The 21,150-nt window shown below is 45.0% G+C and overlaps 1 protein-coding gene across 4 annotated transcripts in view; it reads right to left on the reverse strand.

Annotated features, from left to right (window-relative positions):
• DENND2C (DENN domain containing 2C) overlaps positions 1-21,150 on the reverse strand; it is a 68,735-nt gene that overhangs the window by 21,912 nt on the left and 25,673 nt on the right. For 2 of the 4 annotated variants that reach the window (XM_077334978.1, XM_077334981.1), the window contains exons 2-7: positions 14,048-14,995; positions 11,937-12,085; positions 11,150-11,256; positions 9,829-9,999; positions 4,829-4,925; positions 4,104-4,148 (exon numbers count right to left, since the gene is read on the reverse strand). In XM_077334978.1, coding sequence (XP_077191093.1) covers positions 4,104-4,148; positions 4,829-4,925; positions 9,829-9,999; positions 11,150-11,256; positions 11,937-12,085; positions 14,048-14,826 — 1,348 coding nt within the window. In that variant the 5' untranslated portion in view covers positions 14,827-14,995. Of the gene's footprint in view, positions 1-4,103; positions 4,149-4,828; positions 4,926-9,828; positions 10,000-11,149; positions 11,257-11,936; positions 12,086-14,047; positions 14,996-16,846; positions 16,902-20,314; positions 20,376-21,150 lie in introns of all 4 variants that reach the window. The other 2 variants (XM_077334980.1, XM_077334979.1) reach the window with 2 other exon arrangements.

The following is a 21,150-nucleotide window of genomic DNA, read 5'->3' on the forward strand; positions in this document are numbered from 1 at the left end:
CGCTACCCCAATCCTGCACAACAGAGACTCATGATTACGTTGTTGGTCGCCAAAAACAATAAACAGCCAGCTTGAAAGACGTCATCAAGCCATTTTCCTAGATGGAGACAGCACTGGGTGGGAGCCATTTCCCTGTTTTTGCTGCTCCAGGTGTACTGAATACTCCACACAGAGCAGCAAACGTGAGGAGCAGAATCATCTCCTTGTGGAAATAGTAAAAGGTATGGGAGGAAGTTTAGCAATGCAGCCTTAGACAAATATGCCAGCACCAACAAGCTGGAATACCTACAACTCGGACAGGGCTAGCCTCATCTCTCCCATCTTACTGAATTAACACATTCTGAATACACGCAGAGCTGCAAAAGAACAGCAATACTGTGACAACTGTAGTGACACAGACTTAGTGTCCTTATACCAGGAAGGCAAGTTCATGGTTTTATGTTAGGCTGGGGTACACCATCTCCTCTCCTACTTTCAGCATCAAGAGAGGGCGTTTATCTAATTGCTTGCATAACTCTTTCTGCAGGAAGGAAGCAAAGGAAACAGCATGGCTTTTCATATGCTAATGGGCACTGCCAGTGTGTTACTGCAAAAGACGACACGCAAATCTTTGATCTGTCAGGCTCCAGACATGGAGAGCAGGAAATGCTGGTGTGTCCAGAGCCCTGGCTGCCAACTAGAGCAGATGAATCACGACACAGAGCCGGTTTGGAACCTGTTGCTCTCACTGCTCCTCCACTGTTTACATGCAAGCCCAGGATAAAAGGCCAAACTCGTTATGTATAATCTCATTCTAGTTTCTTCTTTTCCCAGCAAAGGGCGTTTCATAATCTTGAAGAGGTTTACAGAATACAGAGGTGTCTAGGCTGCAAGCAATTCTCGGTGGGCAACCTTGGCAAAGTCTAAGCAGGAATGTGACTAGAAATAAACAAAAGAGAGAGAGAGGGGTGGGTGGGCTGTGTTTTGTTACAAGAATAAGATTGCCAACTGGCTGGAAGATTCAATGCCCTGTCTTTTTAATAACGGCTTAGTGAATGGAAATGGGCAGCTGAAACTTTTCATGGCACAGATTTAATGACATCACCTGATAATAGTTTGCAGAACAACGTGATATTAAAGGGACAGGTAGAGGGACCAATGTAAAAGTTGACCAAAGTTGGATACCAGGAATCCCATCAGTTATTTCACAGAAACATGGAGTTGGAGAGAACCTGTGCGCACCTTGGAATTTTAAGAGGGGATCATGAGGGCCTTCTCCCCCCCCAAAAAAGAAGAAACCATAGCTGCCACAGGACATGGAGCCAAGACAGAGGTAATGCAGGTTGGGATGACTTTTTTTGTCCAGAGTTGGTTAAGAGCTTGGAGGTGCTTCATGGGCCCTGTCTTGCTATTTGAACAGCGGACTGGCATGGTGGTGAGCGGCACTGTATCAGCTGCATCTGATTTGCCAACTCTGTTACCTAGCCTCAGCTGATCTGCCCACGCTGATCCATGGTTCTACTATAACCTCATGGTTGGAGTAGTGGTACACATTCTATGGAGCTGCCCTTGAAGACCTGGACACAACAACTGGTCCAGAATGCAGCAACCTGGCTATTTTCAGAGGCTAGCCACTGGGCGTATATGTTGCCCATTTTGAAACAGCTGCATTAGCTGCCAGTCTATTTCAAAGTTCAGTTCAAGCCTTTCACAGCCTTCAGATATTTGTTGACTATCCCATCACTAACGGTGTCCCATCTGGCATCAGCCAAAACTCAAGCCTTTTCGATCATGGCTCCAATTCTGTGAAATGGGCTTTCTGAAGAGATGGGCGGGTTTCTTTGGAAGTCTTCAGGAACAGCCTGACTGTTTTCAGAACTTTTGAACAAGTCTGAATGGCAGGCATTTTTCAAGGGGTGCAGGAAGGGTTTGCTACTTTATTTTTGGCTTTAACAGAAAATATTTTTAACAATTAATGTTAGACACTTTGAACCATGAGAAAAGGCAGGATATAAATATTTTAATAATCTGCTTAAATGGCTTCCACAGGAGGCAGAGCTAACAAAAATGGCTTCCACAGGAGGAGTCAAACAACATGCCTCCCTCCTCAGAAAAAAATTAAGTATGATGTAACGCCCTAGAGGAAAGAAGGAGGGACAAAGAGAAGAGGGAAATAAAATGAAGGAAAGCCTGAACAGGGGATGGGTGCTCCTATTCCTGATTTTCCAGTGGCTGTGGCTGCTATTGCCACAGAAGAAGAAGAGTTGGTTCTTATATGCCGCTTTTCCCTACCCAAAGGAGGCTCAAAGTGGCTTACAGTCGCCTTCCCATTCCTCTCCCCACAACAGACACCCTGTGGGGTGGGGGTGAGGCTGAGAGAGCCCTGATATCACTGCTCGGTCAGAACAGTTTTATCAGTGCCGTGGCGAGCCCAAGGTCACCCAGCTGGTTGCATATGGGGGAGCACAGAATCGAACCTGGCTCGCCAGATTAGAAGTCCGCACTTCTAACCACTACACCAAACTGGCTGCAAACCCTTACATTTGAATAAGGGCAGCCACTAATAATACCTTCCATACAATGGCCCCAACCACTTTCTATGGGATCAGGACCAGAGTAGAGGAGGTGTTATCAAGTAGACCCTGATTCAAATCCTTGCTTGCCATGAAACATATTGGGTGACATTGAGCCAGACATTCTCTCAGCTTAATTCATCTCATGGGGATGTTGTGAGAGTAAATGGAGGAAGGAGAACTGCCTTGAATTATTTGAAGAAACGGTAAAGCTACCTAAAATAACACAACATACTGCAGGAAAAAATAAGTTAATGGTAAGCACATGATGTCCTAGAATCACAGAATCATATCGTTGGAAGGGATCTCCAGGGTCATCTAGTCCAACCTCCTGCAGAATGCAGGAAATGGCCACAAGAGCCAAGCACCTACACAATCCCTTCTGTCCAACCACTTACAATCTGGCTAAATTCACAGAATTACCATTTCTGTCAGATGGCTATCTAGCCTCTGCTTAAAAACTTCCAAAGGAGAACCCACCACCTCCTGAGGAAGCCTGTTCCACTGAGGAAATGCTCTAACTGTCAGGAACTTATTCTGGATGTTTAGCCTCTGCTCTACCCTCTATGTCAGTGGTCCCTAACCTTTTTATCACCTGGGACCAGTCAACGCTTGACAATTTTACTGAGGCCTGGGGGGGTGGTAGTCTTTTGCCGAGGGACGCTGATGCCGCCTGAGCCCCTGCTCCACTTGCTTTCTCACTGGAACCCCTGACTTCCTGCCACCTGCTGGGGGGCGCTGCCAGCAGCAGCTGCGCAGTTCCATGTCAAGGGGGAGCCCCAGCCATGGCTGCCGCTGGAGAGCACCAAAGGTGAGTCGGCAGCAGAGTGGCAGGGCAGCCCCTGAGGCAGCAGCCAGGGAGGAGGATGAGGAGGAGCCGCGGCCCAGTACCTGATTCAAGGACCGGTACCGGCCCCAGGACCGTGGATTGGGGACCACTGTTCTATGTGACAGCCCTTCAAGTATTTGAAGATGGCTATCATATCACCTCTTAGTCATCTTCTCTCCAGGCTAAACAGACCAAGCTCCCTTCAACCTTTCCTCATATATCTTAGTCTCCAAACCCCTCACCATTTTCGTTGCCTTCCTCTGGACACACTCCAGTTTGTCTACAATGATCTTGTTCTCAAAAGGGGCCGTAATATTTCTAAGAAATTCCACAGTTCTCAGTAAATGTGTCCAAGTTCCTTCAGCCTTTATTCCTGGCACACTCCAAATCCTGCATGATGTTCACTGGGATCCTAGGAACACAATCCTCACACCAAAATTCTATTACAAATGGCCACCAAGCAAATTATTCTATCTTGGGTATTGCAAGATAATCACATTTGAATGGGGTAGTCTCTCAATGCTCAATGGGAGTCCACAAGCAAATGGCAGATGTGCCAATTAGTCAAGTGGTTCACAGCTCCCCCCAAATCCCCACATAGTGTCAGGTGCCAAAGCTGTACATAGCCCAGCCATTCCCAGCATTAAGTATGCCAGCAAGTACTAAGGCACCTGTAATTAGGTCCCAGGAACTGGCTCAGCCCCTGTGACTCACTCACTCACTTTTTGGCAGATTCTCTGGTTCACTGTCATATCCATTGGTTTCACCTGAAACAATAGAAAGTTTCCGTCAGCATTTGCCACCTGGGAGGGGAAGAAGGAGTGCTAGAAGGCAGCTGATGACCTGTCATGAGCCTCTGACACCAACAGCTGGTCATAACTGCACCATCCAGCAAGAGCACTTTTTGCAGCACAATTGGTTGCAACATGTACGTGCTCTCTAGCTATTCAGTAATGTGAGCTACATTCACTTTATATTTCCAGCAAAGCATCTCCATAATTGTGCAATACAAACCACTGAAGGAGGATAGATCACTTACTTGTTTAATCCCAATGGGTAAATCAACAACTCGGATTTGCAAGATACAGACTAACCAGAGAGCTGTTATTTGCCTAGTTAGGAAAATTTATGTACAGCCCATGTAAGTTTCTGCAATGGGGAAAAAGTAGCTTCACAAGGGCCTTTCAGGCCAGGAAAGTGGGGTGGGGGGACGGCTTAAGGCCCACTCTTCCCCAATATTGTTCTGACTCAGGCCCACACAGGCCTGAGCATTGAGCTCCCAGAAGACTTCTGTTCCAACAGGAATGGGGTGGACACCCAAGGGACACAAAGACCTTGTAACATGTAGTTAGGCTCTCAGAGCTGCCTCATCTCTGTATGACCAGAAACATCCTTATCAACATTAGCTGTCCTGCAAAGAGAATTGCACGAAGTCAAGGATCTATACCTTTGGTTGGAGAAGCTTCTTTTCCTGTCTGGGTCACCAGCTTCACCTTCTTCTTCCCTCGTTTGGAGTCAAATATCTCCTGTATCTTCAACACAAGCTGAAGTCCAAATGACAAAGGGGAAGTCAATACAGCCTCACAAGTCCACGTAAGAACCACAAAGTCTACCATGCAATTAACAGACCTGTTTCATGAGAAGCTAGGAAATATAGTATAGGTTATTATCAGCCCCAGGGTACAGATGTACCAATTGGTCCAAAGAGCAAGCAGTGAATAACCTGTCTTCTAAAAACAGCATGAAAAAAAATACTATTTGTTAAGACTCAAAAGTAGATGCTCTGTATATGTACTGCAGGCAGAAGTCAGATTTCAGCGATTGAAGTGCGACAGATAAACTGCCGAACACACTGGGGTCAAAGAACTTCTCAAAGTACTATGGGGAATTATGAGGTGGTTGCAATGATACAAATCTGCCCAAAGGAACCCACAAGTCTTGGTATGCAGAGATACTCCTAGCCTTCTTAGGACCCAAGTAGAGCCTCATAGCACAGCTTGGTTTAGTTCTCTAATTGGGCACAAGCAAACCTGTGCAAATTTAAGGGTCCAAGGACCTGCAAGGATATAATAATGCCACAGGCCATGTTCACTATTGCAAAACTAAGTTGCTTTGGGGGAACCCCACAGAATTTTCTATGGGAGAACATCAAACCTCTACTCCTACTATTGTTAAAATTACTTTTAGGTGTCCAGCTCTGCTATTCTTGTCTCTGATTCTTACAGCAACCCTATGAGATAGGGATGAGACATAAGAAGTTTCTGAAAGCTATCTTAGGAAACCTACAAGCAAAAAGATATAAAATGGTCTTCCATGTCTACATACCCAGTCCTTAAACCATTAACAATTTATGCCATTGTTTTCCTGATTAAAAAAAAAAAACCTGCATTCTGTCTTGAGAATCTGTGAACAACCCTATAGGACTGGTGCCAGAATAGAAGGGAAAGGCCCATGGTAGTCTGTAGTAGCAAGCTATCCTTAGAGAACCAGTTTGGTGTTGTGGTTAAGAGTGCATCTTCAACACATGCAACCAGCTGGGTGACCTTGGGCTTGCCACAGCACTGATAAAGCTGTTCTGACCGAGCGGTAATATCAGGACACCCACCTCACAGGGTGTCTGGTGTGGGGAGAGGAAAGGGAAGGCGACTGTAAGCCGCTTTGAGACTCATTCGGGCAAAGAAAAACGGCATATAAGAACCAACTCTTCTTCTCTGGGTATTGGAGTATCCCTGAATGTGACAAGCATGAACAAAGCACCTGTATTAACCCTGTAGTTTAATGACATCTTCTACAAAGCCCCTTCAAAACCAAAAAAAGGACTTTAGACAAAAGCACCCAATGGGTCATGACTTGTGTTTTGGGCTGCTAAACTCCAGGTGCGGTCTGGTGATCTTCCATAATTGCAACTGATTTCAAGACTATGGAGATCATTCCCTAGAGGGGAAAAGGGCTAATTGAAGGGTGGACTCCATACCATTAAACTCCATGGAGAACCCCCCAAGGCCCCAGCCAGCTCAGTAGAGGCCATACCAGATCTCCTTTGTCTACCTTTCCAATCAATGCCAAAACATTCTCGTCTCTGTGGAAACATGATGATACATTTATGCAAACCAGTTCATTTTTGATGCACGGGGAATATTATTCATTTCCTTCATAAAAACCTGGACTTGCTTTCAACTGGTCTGGCTGAGCCCTAAGGTAAGGTTGCAAACTTCCAGGTGAGGTCTGGAAATCTCCTGGCATTACAACTGGTCTCAAGATTTACAGAGACCATTTCCCTACAAAAAAACAGCTTCTTTGGAGGATGGCCTCTGTAGCATTATACCCTGCTTAGGCTCTTCCCTTTCCCAAGCCTCACTGTCCCTGGCCTCCACTACCCAAATTGTCAGGCATTTACCAATGGAGTTGGCAACCCTAGTATAAAGCAAGGTATGGACTGTGTTGGTACCTATCTGGAGTCGCAACTGCTTGAACACCTCTCTACTCATGAAAAGGGTTTTGTTTTCATGTTCTTAGCATCATAAGCCTCTTTGCCAGGAGGTCAGCAGCTCAAATATATCTCTCCCATGTCCTCAAGAGCTGTCCAAAGGTGGAACTCACAATCGTCCCCAAAGAAACTGAGGAATAGTTTGGGCTCACGAGTTTGGAAGGAAGAAAAGCTTGGAGAACTGCATGAGCAGAGCAATAGAAAGGGCAACAGAGTCCCCGTTTCCTGGGCTAGTGGGCACCCACCCCTTGCTTTGGCTGACTTGTCTTATGTCATTTGAAAGAAAGAGCCCCATGCAAAAAGTGAGTGCCATGTGCTAAAAGTGAGAGCCATCAACAGCCCAACCCACCAGAGTGTCAGTCAAGCCACAAGCAGGCTGAGAGCTCTTTGCCTCAACATGTCACGTTCCAGCCTGCTGACAGTCTGGGCTCCAGCAGAACTGCTTTCCTATTCTTGACAACAGTGTGCAGGCCAAGTTCCCTCTTGCCCTCGCTTTAAGAATGCATTCAACATTCCAAGCAGAGGCAACAGGGTGGGGTCCGCTTGTTCCCATAACCTCAAATAATGCAGAAAAGCCAGCACTATAGACACCAGTCCCAACCCTTTCTCTGACCTCAACAAGCCCAGCAGAGGCCAGCTCACAGAGGAAGAAAGAGTTGCAGAGACTCAATCTGTTGCCCTCGAGTCAGGCACGAACATGAGGGAGTGCAGCTTGACCTTAGACCACCACTGCCCTTATGCAGGAAGCACTGGATTTCCTGCATGAGCTTCCTTCTGCCTGTCTTCCACATCCACGGTGTTTTACAAGCCCAGGTCCTAGTTCTGCTAAAAAGAGAGCCCCTTGGTGCTTTAAATAGCTACATCAGTCATGCAGAGATAAACTTTGTCACAAAACGGCCCCCAATCAGCCAAGAACACAAATCAGAGAGCTCTTCACACTTTATACCATAGACAACGATAAATGGTAGGGGACTCAGGCACTACTACACCAAGTGCAAACTGGCTCCAAAGCTCCACAAGAAGTCGCTGGGAGCTGCAGATGCTAGCGAGCACATGCTTTTCAGCTGGGGTTGATGTAGACACGTTTCTGCCTCATTTGGGCCTCAGTCCAGCAATTGCAGCCAAGTTTTAGCAGTTCAGGGCGAGAGAATAACATGTTCTTCCTCTCTCTGTAAATTACTCCCATATTTCTGGAGGTGCTTTGGGGGTCTTGAGGCAAGATCCATTTGTCTAAGGAAGGACATTCAGAGTGGGATATTTCATCATTCCTCCTGATTTGGGTGGGTGTTTATGATCATCTTTGCACACTCTGAGAAATGCTGATGTGTAGAACTTGGACAGGCCAATATGCTTAGATTGCCCTCTGCACACACACAATTCCTTTTGCAGCTGCAGAAAGAATTCTCCTGAAGCTCTGTGGCCAGCTCTATCCAATAAGGGGACAGAACCAGGAGTTCCTATTGCTTATGTTTTTAGCTAGACAACAATGCATCTTACTGTATAAATTATGGTTACTGTTTCCGTATTGTAAGATTGTTTCTAGAAACTGGACATGAATATACATCTTTATCTGTGTACTGCGAGACACTCATCTGAACCTGGAGAAGTTGACCGAAAGGCACCCAGAGCCCAAATCCCTCAACACACAGGCAGCACAAAGCCAATTCTTGTTTCTTTGCCTACCCCATATGCACACTTCTCCGTTACTCACTCGCCCACGGGAGGGAGCGGCAGGAAATGCATCAGGAAAAATATATTCAGGCTTTAAGAAACAGGCTCCCTCTTAATGAGCTTTTCAGCAGCGTTAAGCAAAAGGCAGTCTGGAGGTTAAATGTTACCCCAAGAATCAGCAAAGAAAGAAGCTCCACAGATCTAGGGGGACTAAAGCAATTTAGGATCACTTTGAGCCTCTGCAAATATCAATTAAGGCCCCCCCTTGCCAAAGACAGAGGTTAATTCCTACTGTGAAGGAGGATTCATTGTGTATTAATCACATCTTGCTACACATTGCCTACTTGTTAAAAATACGAAGGCATAAATGTAGGTAAATGAAGAGGTGGACTGAATTCAATCTTCAATGCAATTTCAGCTATTCTCCTAATCGGTTGTTTTTAAAACCTCCCTTTTCTATTTACAACATTGTCTTGAATTCTAAGAAAAAGTATGTCAAATCCTTCTACGTAGAATTAAATATAGATTTACAACCTAGAATTCAATTATAATTACTGAGCATTGGGAATTCATGTGATAGCCAGCTTTGAAAATCAGCCACAGAACAAAGAAAGCGCAACATCAAGTAATAAGTGCAGCAATAAGCACTCCAGTGTGCTTCAATTCCATGTCTCTGTAAAAAGTCTTGGGTTGTGGATGGATTCTGCACTATCATAGGTTAAATGAGTGTCCATGGTGGTGCAGTCAGCCTTTTTTCACCTGCACCAGGCTCACCAGCTGGCTCCTTATTGGTCTGGATTAGGCCTTCTCATGTTGATTCGTGCAACAGTCACCCTCAGACTGGACTACTGCAATTCACTCGACATAAGGCTAGCACTTTGGAAACTGCAGGTGGTCCAGAAGACAGCTGCAGGGTTGCTAACTGGAACATCACGGCCAGCTCATATAACCCCAATTCTGTGGGACCCTCATACCGAAGGAACCACCTCTCCTGTTACCACCCACACACTCCCTTTAGACATCATCTAGGGGTCTCTTGCCTGGCCCTAGGATGGCTTGGTTAGCTGTCACCAGGGGAAGAGCCTTTTCAGTTGTGGTCCCTACCCTTCCCTACATCTGTGTTTAGTTTCTACAGGACATGCAAAGCTGAATTATTTAGGCTGACCTTTGAGGAGCTAATCATGTGTTTGGACCGTTTTAATAGTGGTATAGTGATAGCCTGATATTTTAATCTTTTAATGTTAATATTTTATATTTCAAAGTACTTTATATTTAAAATCTTTCCTCACCCGTGGAAGATTTTTCCTCTTCCTGCTTCCAGCCTCTCCTGCCTTGAAGAACTTCCATTCAGTCAGTGTAACAGGCAGAGTTGTATCTTTTGCTAGCTTCCCACGAAGGCAGATCCGAGCACTCTTTAACTCCAGAGTTTTGCGATGAAGGAAATGTGGCTTGGGAGGAAGCTAAGCAAAAGGAAATTAAGAAAAGATAATGAAATCTTTATTATGAAATTGATTCCAACACATCTCATGAGGATCCCAAAATCAAATCATAAAGAGTTTTGCAAAAGGGGGCCAATTGCATGGCATGTGTCTAGTACAGCTAGGAGATCCTAGGATTGTCTGGCAGCCATTACAAGAAAGATCTGTGATATATTTGGAAAACGCATAAACCTCTCCAGAGACCTGCTTCAAATGTTCACAAAGTGATCAGCTCTCCCACCGGGCACCTGAACCTTAAACAGCATCCACCCAGGCAGGAGTTGGGATCTGGACTGGCGCATGGTGCTGGGGCAGGGAGATTAACACCCCCCCCCCAATGCCATTTCCTTGATAAACAACCACTTCCTGATCCCAGCAGCTATAAGCCCTGTAGGGAAAAGTATATACGGTATGGGTGCCCGTCTTCTTCCCACAGAGGGACAAACTGCAGTTTGGACTGATAGGGATTTTTATCAGAGAATAGCATGGCCCTAATTAAAATCCCGATGGTGTTTTTTTTTTTTTTGGAAGTTGAAGCAACATATTTGCGTGATCTCATCACAGATGCCCATGTAACATGTAGTTTAATTCTGAGTTGTCATGCTTCTGGCAGTGACAATGAGAAAATGAGTTAAATGAGGAATGGGAACAAAGCAGACAGGCATGTTCTCTTAGATGCTCTCTTCCTTTTTAAACATAATTATTCGCAAGGTTATACAATATGTTACTTTATAGGCCAAGCTGCAGGTTCACTAAGAAGTAAACCAGCAGCACAAGTTTCCCTCCCACTAGAATACTGTTGATACAGAACTAGCTTTTGAAGTTTATTAATTTTTGGACTTCCCCCTCACCTTTGATCCCAGGCAAACTTGATCTCATCAGATCTCAGAAGCTAAGCAGACTTAGAAGCCTGGTTAATATTTGGATGGGAGACCTCTAAGGTAGTGATCCCCAACCTGTGGACCACAGACGACATGTGGTCCGTGGACGAATTGGAGGTGGGCCCCGAAGGACGCCTTCTCCCCCCCCCCCCCGAGCTTCCTGCAGGATGAAACCTGAGCTCTAGGAAGCAGGTACTGAGCCCAATATTAGATGAGGATGTTGGGCAGGCAGAGAAAGACACTGCCCTCACCTTGGGTGGCTTATAGGTGTTCCGGGCAGGAGGCAGCTTCCAAGCAGATGGGATCTTCCACAGTGGCTTCACTTTAATATCTTCATATAGATTTTCTTTAGCAGGATCTGGAGAAAAGAAATCTCTTGGAGGTCAGAACCACCACCCAATCACAAATGCTTGCAAAACAAAGCCAAAAATGGGTCAGCACCTATTTTCAGAGCTAGACAGGGGAGCAAAACATTAATGTGCATGACAAATCCTCACACCCTTCCTCTCCATCACCTGCCTCCCAGAAATAAAAAACAGCATTTGATCACCAGCATTTGTTAATCAGATTGCTAGCAGTGACTAATGACTAGAGATGGGATTGGGGCAAACCTAAACCCAAGCAACCCAACCCCACACCTCAAAATGACTGGTCTGGTTTCGGCCAGTCCATTTTGCTCCTGCCTATTTAGAAGTGGGAGGGGAGAAATCCGGTATGCTAAAATGGCTTGCAGCTCTCTCAAGGTTGAAAGGGCTGCTAAAGGAGGGAAGCCATTTGGCATGCTGAAATCACGTATAGCCATTTTGGGCAAACAGCAGGGCGTGCACACCCACTTGCTGCCAGCCGAACCCCTGAACTGAATCAGACAAAAGTCTGTGAATATTTACAGGATCTCATTTCGTGAGGCCTGAACCAGGGCATTTTCATGGAAAAGTTTGGCCCATGCCCGGTTCATGCCCATCCTGACTAATGACTTCCAGAATGACAGAAAAACTACCTCATCCAAGCCACTAGCATCACTCTCTTATTTAAACATACCAATAATGTCCTCATAGAGGTTGTCTTCCGACTGCGTGCAATAGAGGCGGACACTCGTGGTGCCATTCAATTCTTCATGGAGTTTTTGGTACTCCAGGGCAGCTATCCTGTTCCGATAGCCTTGGATATCTTCAAATTCGAAGGACTTTCTGAAAAGAAAACAGATGTTTTATCCTCAGAGACACCACACATCCACAGGAAGAACGTGACACAGCTTGCCTATTCGCTGCCTTATGTTCACTGGCAGAAACTTTCAGAGATCCACCAGCTTTTGAGGACTTTTAGAAAAGGTGACATTATAGATAATGTCACTTTGAGCTAAGTTATATCTTTCATGTCACCAAAGATGGTCAAAGGGAAAAAATACTTAAAATAACCCAATTGGTTAAAATTAAAATTCCATTTCTCTTTGATCTTTTCCCCCCTTAAGGTAAGGAATGAAAAACAATTTTTAAATTCCATAACATGAATACGGGCAACACAGATGTTCTCCTTCAGTGGGGGAAGTCCTCTGGCTCCTTTCATTCTCACACCCATAACTTAAAGCCTACATTCCAAGGCTAAACTACATACAGGTGTCCACTTATTGAAATCTAAAGTAGGAGAGGAAGAAGGTCCCCTTTGTAGCAAAAACAGGATGCACAACTGAAAAGACCTAAATCTAAAGATCTCATTCTATCCTATCACTTCAAAGATTTTCCTCCTGGTAATGGAAGTGAACTGTATTGGAGGACTAGTGCTGAATGTAGCAGAGAGCAGTGACACTGGGATACAGAAGCAACCTCTGTCTCTCCACTTGGTAAGAGATTCTTCACCTGACTTTTGATGTAAACAGGTGGACACATATTTAAATTCACACAAATCACCTCCAATTACATCTAGTTCTTCTGGGCAGAATTTGTTAAATCTGTGCCTATTAGATACATTTGGAGCAGTGGGGATATGGGGGAATATACAAGTAGTCCAAGTACTTAATTATTTGTTTGCTTTCCAGGTGTAAAACAAATGCGCTGCCATTTAAGTTCTGTGTCTACCTACAAGTCAATGGGATGCCAAAACACCTCTAGATTATCTTTGTGCTGGGGAGACAACTGTGCTTCCACTCAAAGATATTTCCAAGAAGTGCTCAAATGGGCTAAATTCTAACAAAGGATAGCAAATGTTGACTAGCCTCAGCAGGCCCACACTTTCATAGGGTTGCCAGCTCCAGGGTGAAACATTTCTACAGATCGGAGGTAAAGCCTAGGGAGCCAGAGACTGCAGCAGGATATAGCATCATACAACCTACCCTTTGTGAAACTGGTCTCTGTAGTCTGGAGATCAGCTGTAATTCCAGGAAATCTGACAACCTAACTTCTTTAGAATAGAGGTCAGTCTTCTCTCTGGCATTGTGCAGAGGTTTAAAGGCTCTTGAAGTGTTACTAAAACTGAGATGGGTTATGAAAGGGTTATGAGATGGGTTATGAAAGTTCTGCACCCCACTTCAAAGGTTCAGCATGACAAGGGACTGATGCTTAATACTCTCACAATCATTATCACTCAGAAGAGAGGGAAGAACCTTTGGCAGGCACCAGGATGCGTAAATGTGTGGTCCCTTGATTAGAAAGATTTGATGCTTGTGCTTATCAAGATACCAGGTTGGGGGAGCGTTTAAAAATTAAAACCTTGGCAATAATGCAACTTCAATAGGACACTGAACTTGAATTCCACAACCCAGATATATTACAAAAAGGAACTTATTCTGCATACACAGCCAAACACTTACTTATCTTTGCAACAACATACTACTTTAAAATATAATAAAGAGCAAGAAAGTTTACCTTTTCAGAGTGCTAAATTATATTTCAATAAAATCTACCTTTTTGCAGAATCACAGAGCACAAAGCTGCACTGGAGTGACCAAAAGATAAGAAAATATACTGAGCTTAACTCCCTTTATCCTCTAGCATAATGTACAAAAACAACTGATTTCACTGGGGAGAGAGGATTAATTTTAGCAGATGAAATTTTCTCCACAACCTTTAAGATAACCAGATAAAGTTTTGTATGAGGAATGAAGATAAGAGGACTCCCATCTTCTAACATGGGAAAACTGCTCTCAGAACACCTACCTCTTTGATCTGGCCCGGAGGCCTCTTCTGGCCACTTTCTGTTCAGGGTCTTGGGAGTTTGGCGCGGGGCAACCACCATTACACTTGTGTTCTGGTGGCTTCTGCTCAACATGGCTGCCATTAGGGCATTCTGCATGGTAACGAAAAGTCCGTCGTGGTTTTGGTACTGGGTTAATGGCTGGCGGTTGCCCCTCCTGGCCCTCAACATCACAGTATATATTCTCCAAGCTCTTTGTTGGCACAACATTCAGCTCCTTCTCTGTTGAGCCACAGCTTTCCCTTTTCCTTTTCAAGTCCAAAGTTTTTTTGTCAGGGGTAAGGGCTTCTATTTGTTTCCACAGGTCCCGTGAGGTGTAGAAGTTTCCTGGGGGCAGCCTCTCCCCTTCCCAGTCCTCATCGTCCTCTTCTTCAGATATCACACCATTTGAGAGTGGCTTTGCCACAAGGCTGTTTGAAACATCAGCCTCTTGGAGTCTTTCCTCTTCCTCCTCAGTCACAGAGCAAAGAGGAGAATTTTCCCGGAAATCTAAGCTAAGACTCCTAACATTTAGTAAGCCTTCTACATTCCTGTTGTGGTTATGACCTGTTGGCTGATCCTTGGAGTCATGGCCGTACTTGATCCCAAAGTCTTTCGGTTTCTGCCTTTGCTCCTGGCAATTCTCTTTTGTTCGACCCTCCCATTGAGAGATCTTCTGTTTTATGTTCCGGCAATGGCTACGAGACAGAGTTTGCACAGTCGTACGGGAAAAGCTGGCATCTACACTCCCTGTGGGGTGCATGGTAGGCAAGCTTCATTCACAATTGCCCATCACAGCATGCTGCCCAACCCCTTACAGAGTGTTTGGGATTTGTAAGTCCAAATCAAGTGTTGATTGATTTCCAATCAAATCCAGTTTGTCAAGTGAACCAACTCCTGAACCGAAAGGGGAAATGCATCCTGGTGACACCCTGAGGAAGAGATACAAAAAATGTAAAGGTGCAAGACACCTAAATGTTCAGAACCACCACCCAAAACAAAAAACAGACACCCAAGGAAATGTCATGAATTGCCTTTGAAATGTGAGTTTATTTTTATTCAAAAATGTTGGTGGAGAGACGGTATAAAATGTTTAAAACCATTTGAGCTCAGGATTCTTCCTTCTCTCATCTGAATCTGGTATCCAAGAACAGAGAGCATCTATGAAGAGGCAGCCTGGTGTAGTGGTTAAGAACGGCAGACTCTAATCTGGACAAGCAGGTTTGATTTTCCACTCCTACACATGGAGCCAGATGGGTGACCTTGGGCTAGTCACAGATCTCTGTTCACAGAGAAGTTCTCTCAGAGCTCTCTGAGCCCTACCTATCATACTTGGGTGTCTGTTGTGGAGAGAGGAAAATAAAGGTGTTTGTAAGCCGCTTTGGGTCTCCTTCAGGTAGTGAAAAGCAGGGTATAAAAACCCAGCTCTTCTTCTTCAGGTGCCGTCACTTTCAGAGGTGAGGTAGATGGCCCAAGATAGTATTGGGATTCTAAGTGATTCCCTTCACACAGTTCATCATTTCATTTCACCTGATACCAGGCCAAGAACCCACTGGTTTGGCTAATTTTTGGTTAATGATTGAATGTCTATTTCATCTTATGCTGATCTTGGTTTGAGATATGATAGGCTGGTGTTATGGATTTTACTTATTATCCTACACAGTGGTTTGTTTTATTGGTGGAGACAGAAATCTTGTAATGAAATAAATGAATCTAATTATTCTAGCAAGAATGATAAACAGGACCTAAGTGCTGCTTGAGCTTCTATCAGATACTGGGTATATGTGTGAGTCACCTCTCACTTCCACTCCCCCAAATCCACTTAACACTCAGGTGAAACAAAATCATACGCAGCACTATTAATATTCATAGGACTTAACACTGTGAGATAGGCCATGATTTTACAGGCAGGAGAAACACACATTTCCCTCAGTCTACGATCAAGCAGAAGACTTGAATCCAGACATACCATGACCAAGATTAACATTCTGTCCACTGGACCATAATGTTTCCCTTTTAATAAATTCTGTACACACATAGTTAATCTCAGAAATTTTGTCATGCAGTCCACCATAGCAAGTGGTATCCTACAAAGCAGATAAAACAGTTTTAGCAGTGCCACCACCATGAGATTCAGCAGCATCAACAAAGTAGTCAAGTGCAAACTATGGTGTGCTAGTCTCAAAGGGGATTGTGCTGGAAGCAGATCCCCTGGGGCTTGTCTGGGTTTGTTCTGACTGTTAAAATACTGCCATGACCAGAGGCTCTTTTGTTGAGTAAGATTCAGGAAAAGATCAGGAATAGCAAGGTCCCTCAAGGCCATGATTGGAGCTGATACTGCCTCTATTTCACAAACAGGAAAATATGACAAGACAGTGAGGCAAGACACCCACAGCCACTGTGGGCAGAGGTAGTGGAGACAAGGGCCCATTCTGCACACACAGGATAATGCACTTTCAATGTGCTTTGGCTGCTGGATTTTCCTGTGCGGAACAGGAAAATCTACTTCTAAAGTGCATTGAAACTGCATTATCTATTGTGTGCAGAATGGGCCCAGGTCTGAACCCATATAAGCCGGCTCAAGCATTTCTGTTCATCTCACACCCTACACTATGCAATTCTGTGCTTTTCCATTAATAGTACACCTGAGTGCAATGATCTTCCCAAATCAATAATTGTTTTGGAGTCTACCACAGCCACTAGGCATCTGCACATTGTCAAAGATGCTTCTGAGCTCCTTACAACAGGGAAATTTCAGAAAGAATGAGTTTGCCATAACTCACCTATAGCAATTGCTGCACTCACACACTGCAGGGACTAGCAACAGAGATTTTCACACTGCCAATCACAAAGATATCAGGGTTTATGACCGAAGAGGATTGCATGAAGATTGAGCAGAGGTCAAAGTGAGGCCAGAAAAGCCCCATTTGCAGACACAGAACAAACATTCCAATTTTGCCCCTGCAAGTACTAGGGTTAGAACATAGTATAAATGCAAAAAGAGATGAAGATCTTAAAACAAGATTCCTGGGCAGCTAATTATGGATGCTCCAGGGTTAATCCAGTGATTCCTTACCAAGGACAGCAACATCACAGAGTGGGAGCACTCCAGTCTATGTAGACATTCCTTTACTCATAGGTTTCTATATGTACCACATGCCACCAATTTTTCCCTGCACTTAACCCAGAGCTCGCTGACTGATGTTATGCTCCTCACCCACAACATTTGGCAGTCGGACCCTCTCTCTGTCTTGCTGTTGTGCTTCCTTATGCAGGAGGGCCTGCCTTCTTACCAAGGCTTTCAGAGGACTCCTTCTCACCTCTACACAGACATCATAAATGAGCCTGCCTTGAAACATTCCTTCTTCCACTCCTCCTATTGGCAGTCTTGATTAGCAGCGGCAGGACTCCTCCTTAATGTAACAGGCTGGCATGGAGCACAAACCAAGAAATGCAGTTCGGTTCACGGCGTGCTCAGCTTTTGCCTAACTCTACATCAAGAGTGCATTTCCATGTGTGTCAGAAACACATCTGGTATATTCTGTCATGAGCAGTTAGATATGTGTTGTTTTTATTATGTTTTTAATATATTATTGGTGCACTTTGTTTAATAAATATTTGTATTGATTTTTTAATATGGTTCAATATGCAGCTCAGCTTTTGGGTTCCTAAATCTAAAAAGTCACAATTAGCTACATGCCTGTTTACTTTTTCAAAGTCCTCTAAAACAGTGGTCCCCAACCTTTTTCAGGCTGGGGACCGGTGGCAGCAAGGAGGGCGATTGCCCAGCTGCGCATGCCACGCATGTGCTGCCGGGCCGAGCATGTGCGCATGCACCATGCATGGTCGAAAACGCACATGAGTGTTTTGGCCACGCATGTGCAATGCGCGTGCGTGGCCCTGCTTTCCTCTCCCCCCCCTCCCACAGTAAGAAGCTTGCCGGGCCGCAAGCTTGTGGCCTGGTAAGTTTCTTACTGTGGGGGGGTGGGGAGAGGGAGCCGCGGCCCACCGGCAGGGCCTTCGCGGCCTGGCACCGGGCCGCAGCCCAGTGGTTGGGGACCACTAAAAGGCTGGTGAGACAACGCCATATTGATTTTCCCTCAACAGACTTGTTACTTTATATACCTACTAGATTTAAAGCCCGTTGTACTTGTAAATACAACAGGCGAAAGAAAGGATGGGAGGAGAGAGTTGTGTAAATTAAGAAGACAGATCTGCAAGGAGGGAGAAAAGAAGGAAAAAATGCAAAGGGAGTGGAAGGCAGATATAGGCTAAGGAGGTGGGCCAGAGGTGGCCGAGTTAAAGAGTGAATGGAGAAGGAAGGTAGCAGCAGATAAAGAGAAAGATACAGATTTGAGAGGACTCCTTGCCCCCTTCAGCCCTGGCAGCGGCACGGCCTTCCCCCTGGCCCCCCCCGCCATGCCACGGCCTTCCCGCCGGGCCCAGAAGCACACCCGGGGCCTTTTCAAGGCCCTGGGTGTGCTTCTGGGCCCAGAAGGAAGGCCTACGTCCCCCCCTCCTTCCTGGCAGTGGTGCGGCCTTTCCGCCAGGCCTAGAAGCACACCTGGGGCCTCGAACAGGCATGTGCTGCTGGGCCTGGTGGGAAGGCCTCCTTCCCCCTCCCCCCCCGGCGGCAGCGCGGCCTTCCCGCTGGGCCCAGAGGCATACCCGGGGCCTCAGATGTGCTTCTGAGCCTGGGGGGAAGGCTTCCCTCTGTACTCAAGTTGTTGCGCCTGGCTAGAACTCTGTCCTGTCCTGGTGAAGGCCCAATCGGAAGGCACGAAGCGCCTTCCGATTGGACCTACATCCAGACCGGCCCCGCCCACTGTCCGCTCACTTAGCCTTTAACCAATTCTGTATACCGTTTCCTGAGAGGTTTAAAGAGTCATTCTAACTTTGATTACCTTCTACTATTTGCCTGGGATAGACATTAAACTAACTACCCAGTAATCTCCTGATTCACTGTGGATCCCTGATGCAATATTTGCTGCTCTTTTGTCTCCTAGTACAGTAGTGATTTTTTTATTTCCCTGGAATGTCTAGAACTTCTGTCTCATAGCCTCACCTTGACTCAGTTCTTTGGATTGCCTCCCTGGAAATCGTGGCTGTGTTCTGGGTTCATGCCTCATCTCTTCAACCATGTAAAGAACTCATTTAGCTTCTTTGTTGTCTCCCCATCTTTCTTTAGCAATCATTTTATTTCTTGGTCATCCAACAACCTCTATGAATAGTTTCCTTTTCAGAATATATTTAAAGAAATGCTTATTGCTATTCTTGATTCTTTTAGCAATCTGCTTCTCAAATTTTCTTTTTGTTTATAGAATTATTATTACATCCCTTTTGATAGAGCTGGTGCTTCCTTCTGTCCATTTAATTGGGATAAGTCTTCGATTTTTTAGAAAGAAGCCATTTTCCCTTTTATGGCTTCCTTGGTTTGGGTTGTTAACCACTCAGGCATCCGTTTAGACTTGGCAATACCTTTCACAGACTTCAATTTGTGTGTTTTTAAATAACTTCCAAGCATCTTGAGGTTTCTTTTCAGCTTCCTTCTAACTAAAGCTTCCCTGTCACACAGCTTCAAGTAGCTACTCCTGTGTGGGGAACAATGGCACCGTTCATAGGGCAGAACAGTCTCAAAACCTTTGGTTGTCCCAATTAATATATCCTCAACTGTGGGCCAACTAGATCAAGCCCCTGAGACAAGCAACAACTCTGTACAAAACTAGTTCATCTCCAGCAGATACTCACACATAACACTGCTAATGGCACCCAACAAGAACAATCAGGAGACCAACTGTTTTTTTTTTTTTTTATGAAGTGAGACAGCCCTAACTACTATAGCACCAAAGCAAGACCAGATGAGAACTCTGAACTCTGTGATGCCTAAACAGTGTTTCTCTAATGCACCTCACAAGGATGATTTGATTCAGGATTCAATGTAAATAGGCCACAATCCAGAAAATATAACAACTCAATTTCTGTTTTGCAATTTAAAGTATTGTACATACATTTCCAAGACTGTTTTCCATCCAAGCACTGACCAAACACAAACCACTTTAGCTTCAGCAGGTTTGTCATATTCAGTAATGAACCATATTCAATTTGCAAGGAACTCAGCTGGAAAGGAGTTTCTTTACAACTGATTACTTTCCTAGAACAACTTGAGGCATTTCCGCACAACAGAAAAAATAGTGTTACGCCATCTGAATGGCGTAGCACTAAACATTATTGCACCTCCTGCCCCTTCTCACCTTTTTGCTGTCTCGTTCTAGTCTGCCGTGTTTTCATGCTTCTCACCCTCCACAAGTGCTGCTAGAAATGGAAGAAGAGAGCAACGCGTTTTATATGCAACTCTTTCGCCTGTCAATCAAGCCAGGCAGCCAATCCCCTTTCTCCCTGTTTTAAAGGTTCCACGATGCCCACTAATTTTTTAAAAAATGCCTGTGCATAGAATCATAGATGCATAGTGCTTTTTGAACGCCACTCCTTGTGGAATCACAAGACTTGATACTTAAAAAAATTAATCTTGTTTTTGATTTCTTTGGGGGAGGGCTTTAGAGAGGCATGCTTTGTGTTACAACCTTGGGGGGGAGGTTGGCATCGCCTGCATGCTTGTCCACCTATTGTTGCTCCAGAATGTTAGCCATTTTAAAAGACATTCCCGTCCCCAGGAACAAAGGAAAGGGAGGCGCATGCAAGGGCGGGACGAGGCAGGAGCCTTTAACGCATTTTAGCCTCCATAACTTGCCTCTGCTGGTTGCCTGCTGGTTGCTCTTCTGTAGTTCACACTAAATAGGTTGGGGACTCCACTTTATGCGAATCCCCAACTAGCGATTTAAAATGGAGGATGTAGCCAGCCAGTTACTGCCCAGACACTGGATGTTGGCAATGTCATATGGAGGGGCCGGAATATAACGACTACGTAAGGTAAGCATTTCACTACATTTAACCAGTGCGGAAATGCCCTTGATCTTCCACTAAAACATGTTCCTTTGATTGAGAGGATGAACAACAGGGTCAATGATATTACCCCCAAGCCATCAAAAATTGAAGATCATCAAAATTTATACTCTTAAAAGACAGGTAA

This window comes from Paroedura picta, chromosome 4, assembly GCF_049243985.1.
Source record: "Paroedura picta isolate Pp20150507F chromosome 4, Ppicta_v3.0, whole genome shotgun sequence".
NCBI lineage: Eukaryota > Metazoa > Chordata > Lepidosauria > Squamata > Gekkonidae > Paroedura > Paroedura picta.